The sequence below is a fragment of the Miniopterus natalensis genome, chromosome 22 (genome assembly GCF_054644295.1).
Source record: "Miniopterus natalensis isolate mMinNat1 chromosome 22, mMinNat1.hap1, whole genome shotgun sequence".
Taxonomy (NCBI): Eukaryota; Metazoa; Chordata; class Mammalia; order Chiroptera; family Miniopteridae; genus Miniopterus; species Miniopterus natalensis.
The window spans coordinates 8,713,610-8,726,817 of NC_142102.1; the positions used below are offsets into that span (position 1 = coordinate 8,713,610).

The 13,208-nt window shown below is 50.7% G+C and overlaps 1 protein-coding gene across 1 annotated transcript in view; it reads left to right on the forward strand.

Moving 5' to 3' along the window:
• Positions 1–4,199: 4,199 nt before the first annotated feature.
• The window catches only part of CEMIP (cell migration inducing hyaluronidase 1), a 46,857-nt gene continuing 37,848 nt past the window's right edge, over positions 4,200–13,208 (forward strand). The window contains exons 1-5 of the mRNA XM_016217949.2: positions 4,200–4,293; positions 5,600–5,746; positions 6,225–6,363; positions 7,075–7,311; positions 11,894–12,073. Coding sequence (XP_016073435.2) covers positions 4,200–4,293; positions 5,600–5,746; positions 6,225–6,363; positions 7,075–7,311; positions 11,894–12,073 — 797 coding nt within the window. The remainder of the gene's footprint in view (positions 4,294–5,599; positions 5,747–6,224; positions 6,364–7,074; positions 7,312–11,893; positions 12,074–13,208) is intronic.

The window sequence follows — 13,208 nt, forward strand, 5'->3', positions numbered from 1 at the left end:
TCCACCCAACAGCCCTATCTAGCAGCTACAGTTATTCCACCATTTTACAGATGAGGAAACTGAGGCTTAACTTGTTCCATCAATGGCCACGTTCTTTTTTTTTAAAAAAAAATATTTTTATTGATTTCAGAGAGAGAGGAAAGGAGAGAGAGAGAGAGACACAGAAACATCAATGATGAGAGAGTCATTGATCGAGCCCACAACCCGGGCCGGTGCCCTGACCGGGAATCGAACCCCGATCGCCTGGATCCCAGGTCGACGCTCAACCGCCGAGCCACACCCGTCCGGGCGATGGCCACGTTCACCCACAGCTCTGTGGCAGACCTGAGAGTTACATTTGTATCTGTCTTGCGACAGAACCTGAAGGCTCCAAGCGTAGCCAGTACTCTGTCCCATGGTCATGAGCGTGACACCTCACTGGCAGCTGAGGGACCACAGGTGCTCACTCCGCACACAGTGCAGTCGTCTGGAGGACTGGAGACATGGGTCCAGCAGGTCGGCAGGTGTGGAATGGGGCTGTGCCCCTGGTCTGGGAATATCACCTGGAGAACCGGGCTCTGAGCTGAGTTGGGGCTCTAGTGTGGACCTTTTAAACCACCCTCGATACTCACTGGGGCTCCAAACCAGAGCTGCCTGCCTGTCCGGTACAAGTTTCCACAACCCTGGACCTGTTCTAGATCTGTGCTGCCCGGCACCGTGGCTGCTGGCTGCTAATGGCCACCGAGCCCTTGAAATGTGTCCCATGTGACTGCGGAACCAGATTTTCAATTTTAGCTAACTTTAATGAAATTTAAATTTGCCCAGTACACCACCTGTGACCAGCAGCTACTGTATCAGACAGCAGGGCCTCAAACACAAAGGAGAGGGATGGGTTTTGTTTTGGCGAATGATTTACCCCAGCATTTAACCTCAAGCGAGTAAGAGTTAGCTCTCCATTGGGCAGCCTCTCCTCGGCTGGAGGGTCTTGCTCATTGTTTAGATGTCGTGCCTGTTGCATAGGCGATGGTGGGGGTCATTTTGAGGGCAAGGATCTTACCTCCTGCTCCCCCAGCGCCAGCACAGTAACGCGCACGGGGCTCCAGGACCATGTGTGCCCAGAGGATGGGGTGGGGTTTCAGAGCGGCAGCGGAAGACGAGCTTATTCCGGGTGTAGAGGGGGATTTGGACTTGACACAGCAGAACTCGACGGCAGGCTCTAATATGCTTGGGGTGGGGGTGTCCATGATAAAACCTTGTAAGTTATATCAGTGTCTAATTACTGTGTTGTATACCTGAAACTAATATAATATTGAATGTCAACTGTAACTGAAAAATAAATGTAAAAAATAATCTAAAGATTAAGGAAAAAGAATCCAGGGGCCCCTCTGGAGGCTGGAATAACACTGCTCCTCTCTTTGTGCAGGCGACAAGCCCTGGGGCCAGGGCAGCTGTGACCGGGCCTCCTGCCGGAAGAGGACAGTCCCAGGAGCCTGGTGTGAGCAGCCGGGAGAGGCAGAGACACAACAAGCAGCATCCCCGGTGCCCACTTCGCTCCTGCATCTCCTTGTCCCCGTGAGGCCTGGCAAATGCAGACACCGAGCCGCAGCTGGAGGGGGGACACAGCCTCCAGAAAACAGTCGTATGTCACTGTGAGGAACCTGAAGTGCTGCCTTCCACAAAGCGTGTCCAGGTTCTTCTTCCACATGGACGGGCTCTCCTGAGGGGTCACCACTCCCCTTAGGGAACAGGCCAGCTCAGGGCCTCGGGACCAGCAAGGGCAGCTGTCGTCCAGCCTCGGCCACCAGCTTCCGGCAGAGACTTCTTGCACCGTTAGCTGACGGCACTCATCTCAGGCCTCCCGCAGCTGGGATTTGCTTCCCAATGGTATCTTGGCAGCTGGAGAAGCTGAACCCCGACTCCAATGCCAGGGAGCTTTCAGTGGCCGACTGGGAAAGCTGTCATCCTCTGGTGTCAAACTCCCAAGTGAAATTTGAGAACTATTTGGGGTCACTTCAACAGACTGTTTCTGGGGGCTGCTGTTTATACTGAGGTGATGGAACCTACTCACGGGCAAGGAAGCACGCAGACACCCCCCAGCGATAATGGGTTACAGGTCTTAGGGCAAGGGCACTCTGCCTCCACGGCTCAGGCAGGGCCGGCTGTGAGACACAGCAGGAGAACTCTGTAACATTAGGAAGAAGAGGTTTGAGGATGATCCTTCCAAGGGGAATTGTCTGTACATTCACTCAGAACGTGATCTTTTTGGTCTGTGAAATGAGCTGTGATCTGATGAGACGGGGTCAGAGACCCAAGCCTGTGGTCAGGCCAGCCTCCCTCTCTGAACCAGGACGTGCAGGCCCAGAGGGAACCCCTCGCTGCAGGTGACCAGCCCTCAGGGCAGGAGGGGGCCTCATCCACACCGCCCTCCCACCACCACCTTGGACCTTGCCACTTGTCACTTTCCTTTACAAGTGAAGGGACTGGCTCTTGGACCCAAAGGCCAGGCTCCCTCAGAGGAACTCCTTGACGATTTGGGGCTTCTCAGCAGCAGCCGACAGACTACCTTTGGTTTCTCTAAACTGATGGAGACTTGAGAGCAGGGCAACAGAGCACTCCTGTCCCCAGTGTCCCCTCCTTTCTATTGCAAAGAGCATGAAAGCGGACACTCCTCCTCTGGGGCCGTGGGAAAGGCACCGTTCCCAGATGCCATGATGCGTGACTTCAGCCACCGCTGAGGCACTAGAATGGGCCCTCTTGTTCTCTGCAGCTCTCGGGTGCCCGTTACAAGGACACCGCGGGCATTGATCCTGGGAGGACCGTTCCCTCCCTCCCCAGGGCCCCCAGCACACCTGTGCAGAGGGACCCGGCAGAGGGCCAGTTGCTCCCTTTCAGACCCTCCTGTGGTCCCAACTCACTGAGCTCCCACAGAGCACTCACCTGGTGTAAAAGGTCAGGGATGATCAGATTTGTCCCCGAGCTAGTTCAGAGGGATGCCTGAGATAGATTTGAGCCGCTTTCTCAGTATGGCAGAATATCTGTTTCTGGGCACAACTACAGAGTCAGGCTCAGGGGAGGACCTGGGGACATGGGCTCTCCCCAAGCCCTGTCTGCGTAATCTGCGTGCCACATGGGACTTGAAGACAAAGATGTTTCTCCAAGTGGCATTGTATACTGAAAGGGCAATCTGGCGTCTTTTTTAAAAAGTTCCTGTCTTGAGGTTTATCTAGACAGATTCTCGTATCACCTTCTGTATGAGTAAAGGGGGGAAAATAAGTGGCTTCATAAAATGGAAGTTTAGTAAATCTCTCTCACATAAAAATAAATCTGTACGCCAGAGCTGCCCAGTTCTCCACACGGTTGGAGTCTAGGGCCTTTCTATTTGCTTTGCACGGCTCCCCCTACATGGCCAAAGATAGCTGCTGAAGATCCAGGCATCATACTTATATTCCAGCCAGCAGGAAGGAGAGGAGAAAGACTTCCATCCTGCCTTCCCTTAAGAACATTTCATAAAATCCACACACTATACGTCTGCTCTGTTGGCCAGAAGTTAATTCCAAGGCTACTGCTAATGTGAGAGAGACTAGAGAAGGTAGCCTTCATTCCAGGGGCCATGTGCCCAGATAAAAATCAGTGGTTCTTTTACTAAGTAAAGAGTGAAAATGGATATTGGTGGACTCATCTCTCTCTGCCCCGACCTTCCTCTTGTCTGGGTCGTAGGAAGTTTTTTAACACACAGGTGTTATATTTAGGATTTCAGTATTATTTTCAATAGTTAATTTTAGAAGCACAGACTGACAAAGGTGGAGTCAAGGTTAGAAATCAGCCTGTTTACATCTTCCTTTTTCAGATTAGGAAACTGAGGCCCAGAGGTCACACAGCAAGTTGGTGGCATCTAACTCCAGGGTCCTGTTCAGTGGGAGTATGTTTGTTTTTCTCTGTGTTTTAAGGGAAAAAAAAGAGCTTCATCATGGAAGGGAGGGAACTCAAGCATCAGAGGTGGAATTCCATCCATCACAGGGTCTCTGAGCTGCAGGACATAGGCGGGACGATGGCAGGGTTTGCATGCCCCAATCTGCCCAGCGCTGAGTCATGGCAGCTGGAGTGTGCCCGCCCTGGCACTGCCTCTGTGTGCACGTGGCCTTGGCTGTGTGTGTGTGTCTGCCTGTGGAGGATGCAGATCTGACCCGGTGCGCTTCTGTTGCAGGGGAAACTCAGCCAGGATGGGATTTGCCGGGAGGCAGGACTGTTCCTTCAAGGTGATGCTCAGAGTCAGCTGGCTCCTCCCGGTCCTCTTCCCTGGGGCCACGACCACAGGTGAGCCACAGCACAGCAGTGGAAGCAAGCAGCTGGGGTGGGGCAGGAGAAGCCACAGGGCAGGGGCAGGGCGTCCAGGCTCTGATGGTCTCAGTTCACCCCTGGGTCACTGATAGGTCTCATTCTGGGCTTCAGTCTCCCCATGTGCAAAAGGAAGTGTCCAGACTAGACTCGGGGGTTGCACACTCAGCGTCTAGAGCCAGGTACTTGATGTAAACCAGTGAAGCTGGTCAGACAGGACTGTAGTCACCTGGGGAGTTCAGGCCCCTGTAAGTGACACCCACTTCTCAGTTGTGGCAAATTGCTGCCCTGTGTGAAGGTGGGGCCCCTGTTGTACGATCTTATAAATTTTTAAGAGAAGCTAGAAATCTAGATTTTGATGTAAAAGCTCCGTACTTGTTAGACGTTGGCAACCAGCTCAAATTTTACAAACCACATATCTGTGAGCCACCTTGCCACCTCTGGGCCACCTGATGACAGTGTTCCCTCCGGTGTTTCCATCGTAAGATCTGGGTTCATGAAACATGCACTCTAGATGAGGTTTAGATCTATTTTTTTTTTTTTTAAATCTCAATATCAACTGAGCTCCCCAGGTGGCTTCATGTGTTTCCCGCGTGACTGAGGAGTCACCTCCTTACACACGGACACTCCAGGTCCCGAACTAGGGGGAAGGCAGCCCAGGGTCTCTGACTGGCCCTTGCTGAAAGCCAGCCAGCACTTGACCTGTTGAAGACAAACCAAGGGACGGGCACTGACCGTGAGAAGCCCCTCAGTGGAATGGAGGCTCCAGAGCCCTGGTGACCACCGTGGGCTGCAGAGAGAAGACGCAGATGCCTCCTGCCCATCCTGGCTACCCTGCTTTGTGTTAAAACGGAAAGTTCACTGATAAGCAAGACCACGTTTTCTTGTCGTTTGAGTCCCTTGGGATTTACAACAGCTGGGAGAGCTGTTTTAGTAAAACAAAAAGTGTGAGATTCTCATCTTAGTAAAGGAGATTTAAAGCCTGAGGTAGGGTGGATGGCAAGGCAAACATGAGCTCAGAGGAAGGTGCTGCAGGGCTGGGGCTCGAGGGAAGTGACTGGTCCACAGACACCTGATGAACTAATGAAAGACACGGGGCTGGACCCAGGGCTCCTGGCTCCTGTTTCAGGCAGGGTCTCCTTGCTCTCGAAGGCCTTGCTTTTAGTTCTAGTTAAGAGGAGGCATGAGCCTCGATGATGCGTGAGAGCCCTTTACTGTGGCCTGTGGTGATCTTGCATGGTGAGGTTGGTGCGTGGGAGCCATGACATCTCTTTCTCCTTGACAGTGGCGGCCGAGTGCCCTGACCAGAGCCCTGAGCTGCAGCCCTGGAATCCTGGCCATGACCAGGACAACCACGTGCACATTAGCCAGGGCCGAGCACTCCTGCTAACCTCATCTGCCACCGTCCACTCCATCCACATCTCAGACGGAGGTAAGCCAGTCTCTCCCTAATCTCTCTTTCCTCCGCTGCCTCGGAGCCTTGCTGATGAGGTCCAGGTGACCATAACTTAAGTGCTTTGGGTTCATGTCAGAGCACCTGGTTCCTTGAGATACCCATCAGCTCTGAACACTTAGGAATGGCTTGTCTGAGATCCAGACATAGAGAGAGAAGCATTTATGAAGCAAAGTCCTCACTGGTGCTCTGAGCATGCCAGCTAATCTTGCATTCAGAGGCTTGCTCACTGAATGCGATGCACGCAGGGATGGCAGTAAATCAAGCAGGCACTTTGTAAGGCAGAGAGGAGAGAAAAGCAAGCCCTTGTAAGCACAGTAAGCACAGAGGTGTTTGAACAATGTACTTCTTGCCTGCTAGGATGAGATGGGGGCCTGAGACTCCTGCCCTTGGCTATTGTATAACCTCACCCCTACCGCTCCTGTTCTCAAACCTCACTTCATTCCTGCCTCCTTAGGAAAGCTAGTCATTAAAGACCATGATGAGACCATTGTTTTGCGTACCCGGCACATCCTGATTGACAACGGAGGAGAGTTGCATGCTGGGAGTGCCCTCTGCCCTTTCCAGGGCAACTTCAGCATCATTTTATATGGCAGGTGGGTAGACAGCATCCATGGGTCAAATGCTACTCTTGGATCTGACAGGAAGGAGGCTTTTTAAAGGAGAGAAAGGGACAAGACATACAGGCTTTAGTGCAAGACTGAGTTATCCTCGAGTGCTGCCAGATCGCAATCATGAACAAGACAGACATCTGCGATGGAGTGAGCTGGACAGGGACACAGGGCATTTCACTGTTGTGCCCTGGGTCTGTACTTAAGTTACCAAAGTCTGTGCCAGCCTTTCAGCCAGCTCCAATCATGTCATGGTTTTCAGGGAGGCTCTGTGTTTATTTAATTGGTTACGATGGACAAGATAAAGAAAATTCTATGCAGCATTTCCTCTGGCTGCACTCCCTCCTCAAGCAATGGAGAGCTTTGAGAAGTGGTAGCCAAGAATACACAGGGGTAGATGGTACATGCCCAGGTGATTCCACGTGTGTTATGGACTAAAATATTAAACACTTAGCCCTGAAAAGACTTGCCAACCGTAAGCTAAAGCTATTTATTTCTGCTTGGCCTTTTGGTCTCCTTGTGGTCTGGCTTTGGAAGATATGGTTGTAAGACTATTTCTCCTGACCTTGTGATGTCACCCAGTGGGGCTGGCTCTGTGCTGGCCTCAGTGGTAGTCGGAGCAGTGAAACCCCCTCTGGGTTCAGCATCCAGTAAAGGGAGGTGTCGGCTGACTCAGAGGGCTGTCTTCTCCTGTAGGGCAGACGAAGGTGTTGAACCGGACCCTTACTTCGGCCTGAAGTACATTGGAGTCGGCGAAGGAGGCACCCTGGAGTTGCACGGACAGAAAAAGCTCTCTTGGACATTTCTGAACAAGACCCTTCACCCGGGTGGCATGGAGGAAGGAGGTTATTTTTTTGAAAGGAGCTGGGGTCACCGTGGAGTCATCGTTCATGTCATCGACCCCAAATCAGGGACAGTCATCCATTCTGACCGGTAAGGTTTGCCCTCATGTAAACACAGCCTGCTTCGCTGAGCACTTTCACTGAGCTTGAGCCCTAGCCAGACGCTGCTTCCGGTGCTGGAAGTAGAGCAGTGAGTGAAACAGAATCACCTGACCTCAGGGAGCCACATCTCTCCCTCACCGGGCATTTGCCCAGAGGAGCTGAATCTAACAGGAGCAAGCACACACATATACATGTATGTACACACGTACATACAACATAATTTCAGACGGTGATAATCAGTAATTAGGGAAGAAACATGGAGTGATGGCAAAGTCACTAGGGAAGACCACGTTGCATCAAGTGGTCAGGAAAGGGCAGGGAAGCAACATTTGAGCCAAAAGCTACGGGGTGAGGCCAAGTCAGGGAAAGAGTGTTTAAGACAGAATGGCAGGTGCAAAGGGCCAGCAGTAAGAAGGGGCACGATGTTCTCAAACATGGAAAAGCCAGCAGAGAGGTGGGAATGCAGAGAGCAGGCAATGCAGTCCTGTGCCACTTAACAGCGGGGATGTCGTCAGGCAAATTCGTCCTTGTGTGAACATCAGAGTCACTTCCACAGACCTAATTGGTACAGCCCACCACACACCTGGGCTGCGTGGCTAGCCTGGGCTTCACCTGTGCAGCACGTCACTGTACTGAATACTGTAGGCAGTTGTAACACAATGGCAAGTATTTGTGTATCTAAACATAGAAAAGGTACAGTAAAAATGTGGTGTAAAAGGTTAAAAAATGGTACACCAATATAGGGCACTTACCGTGAATGGAGATTGTTGTCTGGGTGAGTCATGAGTGGTGGTGAGGGAATGTGAACCATATGAACCCGGGACATGCTATACACGACTGTAGACTTTATAAACACTGTGCACTTAAGCAACACTAAACTTACAGCACAACACGAGATTAAATCAGGCACCAGGCAAAATGATGCAATTGAGAGACAAAATGTATGAGGCTGCTGCCAGTGAAATGCGGAACAGTGTTTTACAGGAAACATTTTATTTTACGAGTAGAAAGAATACACTCTAAAATAATGATGAAGTTATAGCACAGTAAGTGCATTAATCGTCAGGAGTCGTTGACAATCATTATCAAGCATGGTGTACTGTGCACAGTTGTATCTGCTGTACTTTTATACCACGGGCAGCTCAGTGTGTTTGTCACACCGGCGCAGTCACACGCGGGAGCGGTGCTTCGCTACGGCGTTGCCACGGCTGCAGCGACATAAGCGCGGTGGGGATGTTCAGCTTCTATGGCACTGTCACCACATACACAGCCTGTCCTGACCAAAGGCTGTGTGCACCCAAGAGGAAAAGTTCATTTGATGTGAACCCTGATAGGGAATTTATCTGCTGACCTGGACTCTCCATGGGTAACCGAGGGCCCCAAATTTATAAGTAATAAGTGTCCACTGGCATCTGCAGACGGGCTCCTCGCGGACTCCTCAGACCTGGGAGGACCTCTGAACGAACCCTCGGCTTCCTGAGCTGTGTCCGCCGGTTCACGCCCTCTGTCTGAGTCAGCCCTTGCAGGAAAACCCTGGTTTCTCCTTTCTACCTGTGGACTAAGACCTGCCCTGTTCAGAACTGAACTTATTTATGTAATTGGGAACCAGGGCAGGAACTTCCGTTATAAACGGCAGCCTCCTCTTGGTCTCAGTTGAACACCACTTAGGTTGACACCTGAGTCTGTGTCCAGGGCTGCAGCTCCTTTTGCTCAAATAAGTGCTTTTTATTCTGTGTTATGGTCTAAAGTTAATGTAGTTAACGGTCAAGGTGGCAGCAACGGAATCCAGAGTGACCATCCTTCGATTCCTGGCACCCCCATGGATTCCTGGAAGGCGCCCACAAGAGACGGTTCTCTCTCAGCTCCTCCGGCGGCCTGGCTCTTGGTGGCCTACTGGGTCCAAACCTCCCTCTTTGGTCGAGGTTCTGGCTTTTACTTTTTCTGTTTCCACTTGTCTGAGCGGGAGATTCGGGGTCAAGGACTTTTGTCTCCTTTTGTTTTCAAGTCAGAGATGGGGGTTTAGGTTTTTCAGCCTCCACTTGTCTACTCGGAGCATCCCAGGGAAGGGACCCTTCATCCGAGTTCGGTCTTGGTCCATGCAGAGGTGGACCTCGTCCATAAGGCTCTGCACAAAAGTTTGTGAGGATGCCCATGCTGGTTAAGGCGCACTTGAGGGAACACCTTTGGGTGAGTGCAAATGGGCAGCCCAAGTTAAAGTTGTCATTGGCTGGGTCTGTGGACAAAATTTCCCGGGATGATGTACAGCTACAGTGGTGTCCGAGGCTTTTCTCTCCCCCCCATCTTTGTCTCTGTACATAGGGCAGCTGCCGTCCTGGACTTGTGTACAACATAGCGGTTAGACAGTTAAATACTTTATGAAGTGATCACCCCAGTACATCTAGTGCCCACCTGGCATCATACATAGTTCTTGCAATATTATTGATTATATTTCCTATGCTGTACTGAACACTCCCGTGACTATTTTTATAACTAGCAATTTGTACTTAATCCCTTCACATTTTTCACCCACCCACCCCAACCCCCCTCCCATCTGGCGACCATCAGTCTATTCTCTCTGTCTATGAGTTTCTGTTTTGTTTGTTCCTTTATTTTTTTTTTAGATTCTGCATATAAGTGAAATGATCAGTTATTTGTCTTTCTCTGTCTAACTCATTCCACTGAGCATAATACCCCCTAGGTCCATTCATGTTGCAAATGGCAAGATTCCATCCTTTCCGACGGCCGAGTCGTACTCTGTTGTGTGTAGGCACCACTTCATGGACGCTTAGGTTGCTTCTGTATCATGGCTGTTGTAAATAGTGCTGAGGTTTTTCACTTCGGGTATTATCCACATTATACAGGTCTAGACACCGAGGCTCAGAGGGCCTGAGTTTGCTCAGAGTCATAAGGTTATTAAGTGTGGGAGCTGGGACCCAAACCCAGATTGACCCGGACCCTTAACCATTGTTGCCTCCATGTGCTTGGTGTCAGCCCCCTGCCTTGGCCTGGGGTTGAGCAAGCCCAGCCCACAGGTACCAGGTGAAACCAGGATGAGCATGGTTGACGCGAAGCATGCCGGAGAGCCCCTACCTTCTCACAGGAGGGGGCCATCTCCCCAGTTCTGTGCTGGCTCCTTGGCACTGCTGCTTCTTTTTAATATGTTTTTATTGACCTTAGAGAGAGAGAGGAAGGGAGAGGGAGAGAGAGAGAAACATCAATGTGAAAGAGAAACATCCATCGGCTGCCCCCTACACCCCCCCGCTGGGGATCGAGCCACAACCTGGGCATGTGCCCTGACTGGGAATTGAACTGGCAACAGGATGAAGTTCAACCAACTGAGCCGCACTGGTCAGGGTGGCACTGCTTCTTAAATCAGTCCAGTAGGGTTGCTTGCAGCAAGCCAACCTTAAGATGAACTCATTATTGAACTGGGGAATGAGAAGCTTTCCAGACAGCTGCTGTGGAGGCTCCAGAGACGAATGCCTGCTCCTTCTCAGCCTCGTTTACTTAAAGTATCTGTCAGCAGCCTCAAGAATCTGACAGCTGAGCCTGGCCGGTGTGGATCAGTGGTTAGAGTGTCAGCCTACAGACCAAAGGGTCACCAGTTTGATTGCTGGTCAAGGGCATGTACCTGGGTTACAGGTTCAATCCCTGGCCCTGGTTGGGGCATGTGCGGGAGGCAACTGATCGATGTGTCTATCTCACATCAACGTTTTGCTCTCTCTCTCCCTCCCCCCCTTCCACTCCCTCTAAAAAAAAAAAATCAATCAAAAAATATCCTCTGGTGAGGATTAAAAAAAAAAGAATCTGACAGCTGAATATGTCTGAGCAAAGATAATAACACACACTAAACACACACACATAAATGCCGGCTACAGTCACCTGAGAAGGTTACCTGGAGGAATAATAACAGGCGTGTGCTTGAAAGGTAGCAAGCATTTGATTAGGGAGTGAGAAGATGAAGGTGAGTGAGTGAAGGCAGGAGTGGGCATGTGGTGTGGTCATAAATGCGCTGAGAGGCGTGAGGCTTGCCGTTGCCGATTCCTGGGGAGGGGCCTTGGCGAGTCAAACCAGGTTAGGCAAACAGTGACTCAGAAGCACCTATCTGCTAACCCGCGCCCCTGACCACTGTTTTTCTTTTCCAAAATCTTAGCTGTTCACACTGGTTTATTTTTCTAGATTCATTTTAGAACTATTTCGCCTGTTAATCCCAAGACAAATTCTTTTGGAATTTCCACTGTAATTGCACAAAAATCTTTATAGCTACGTGGGGGAGAGATGACATCATTACAGAATTGTGTCTTTCCTTTGTAAATTCTTGTCACCGATGGTATAGACTTCTTGAGATCTATGCTTCCTGGATAGTTTATGTGTATGAGGGTGGGTTACAGGTGTCAAGCTTGAGATGCTCAGTTTTTGATGTAATAAAAACTACTCTCTAAAAACCAGAGCCCTTGGGACCTTGGGGTGGCACATTGGTTGTTGCAAGAAGGATATGAGCTTTGCTCTGTTTTTGTTTGTTTTTTTTGCTGCTGTCAAAACTATTAAAATCCCGTCTCTGCCCTTTGTAGGTTTGACACCTACAGATTCAAGAAAGAGAGTGAGCGTCTGGTCCAGTATTTGAATGCGGTGCCTACCGGCAGGATCCTGTCTGTCGCCGTGAATGATGAAGGGTCTCGAAACCTGGATGACACAGCCAGGAAGGTGATGACCAAACTGGGCAGCAAACACTTCCTGCACCTCGGATTTAGGTACCGATGCCCATCACCTCCACCTCCATGAGGCTCCAGAACACTGGAGCAACCTCAGCCCCACAGAATTTCCCTTTTCCCAGGGCCACACCACCCGCAGGGTCACTTGGAGACATGCAGGCTCATTCTCCATCTGCATGGGACATATTAAGGCTTGTTCTTAAGGGGAACCTGGAATTTCTTCTAAGCATATTTTACTCTGAAAATGCAGAAGGTCTGTATTTATAGGAACTCATTCAGTCAGCCACTTGCAAAATATTGATTGGTCGTCTACTGTGTGAGAGCCAAGCCAGATGCACAGCCAGTGTGCACATTGTCTTTGACAGAGGGGTCCAATGTGCCTGGGGATTCGCAGACACTTGTTTAGAGATCATATAAAGTGTCCCTGCCCAGCCCAGCACCCCATGGGAAGGGCGCTTCAGTGTCTTCCACTGTAAGCACTGTTTGCCTCAGACTGTAGCATCTTGCCTGACTTTGGCTCACACACTCATTGGCACCAAGAGGAAGCTGCTTGCCCCATAGTAGCCACACCTTTTTATCATGTTGGATCACGGTGGGAAGCTGAGGCCTCCTGTCCTGTGGCTCTTTGGAGGCAGGGATGCCCTTCCCTTCAGCTCTGCAGATCATGGGCAAGATGCGGGTGGGCCAGAGCCTTTTCTGGGTTCAGAGCAGAGCCACCTTCCTGGCTGGGCAGACATCCCCTGAGCAAGGGAGGGCCAGGTTCCAGAGTGCATTCCCAACAGCCCAGGGGCTGCTGCTTCCAAAAGGGCTTGGACAGGAAATGCAAGCAGCCAAAGATGACAAAGATACCTCGGTATCACAAGGCTCTTTTGTTAGCATTGTTTTATGAGCCAAAGGCCAGTTCATTAATTCACAATGAGAGACTGAACCACACGGGCCTGGCTACTTAGGGCCTCAGTAGAAGAAGATAATGACGAAGGCCCCAAGCCCTGGCATCTGATTTGTCTTGATTTTGAGTCTGGCTGCACCTCCTATTAGGTGTGACCGCAGGCAAGTGACTCACCCTCTCTCTGCTCAATTCTGCGTCTGTAAAACGGAGCTCTCAGGAGCCATCTCCGAGGACTGTTGGGAGGATCAGATATGATAATATGAGCATAGAGTAATGACTCAGTAA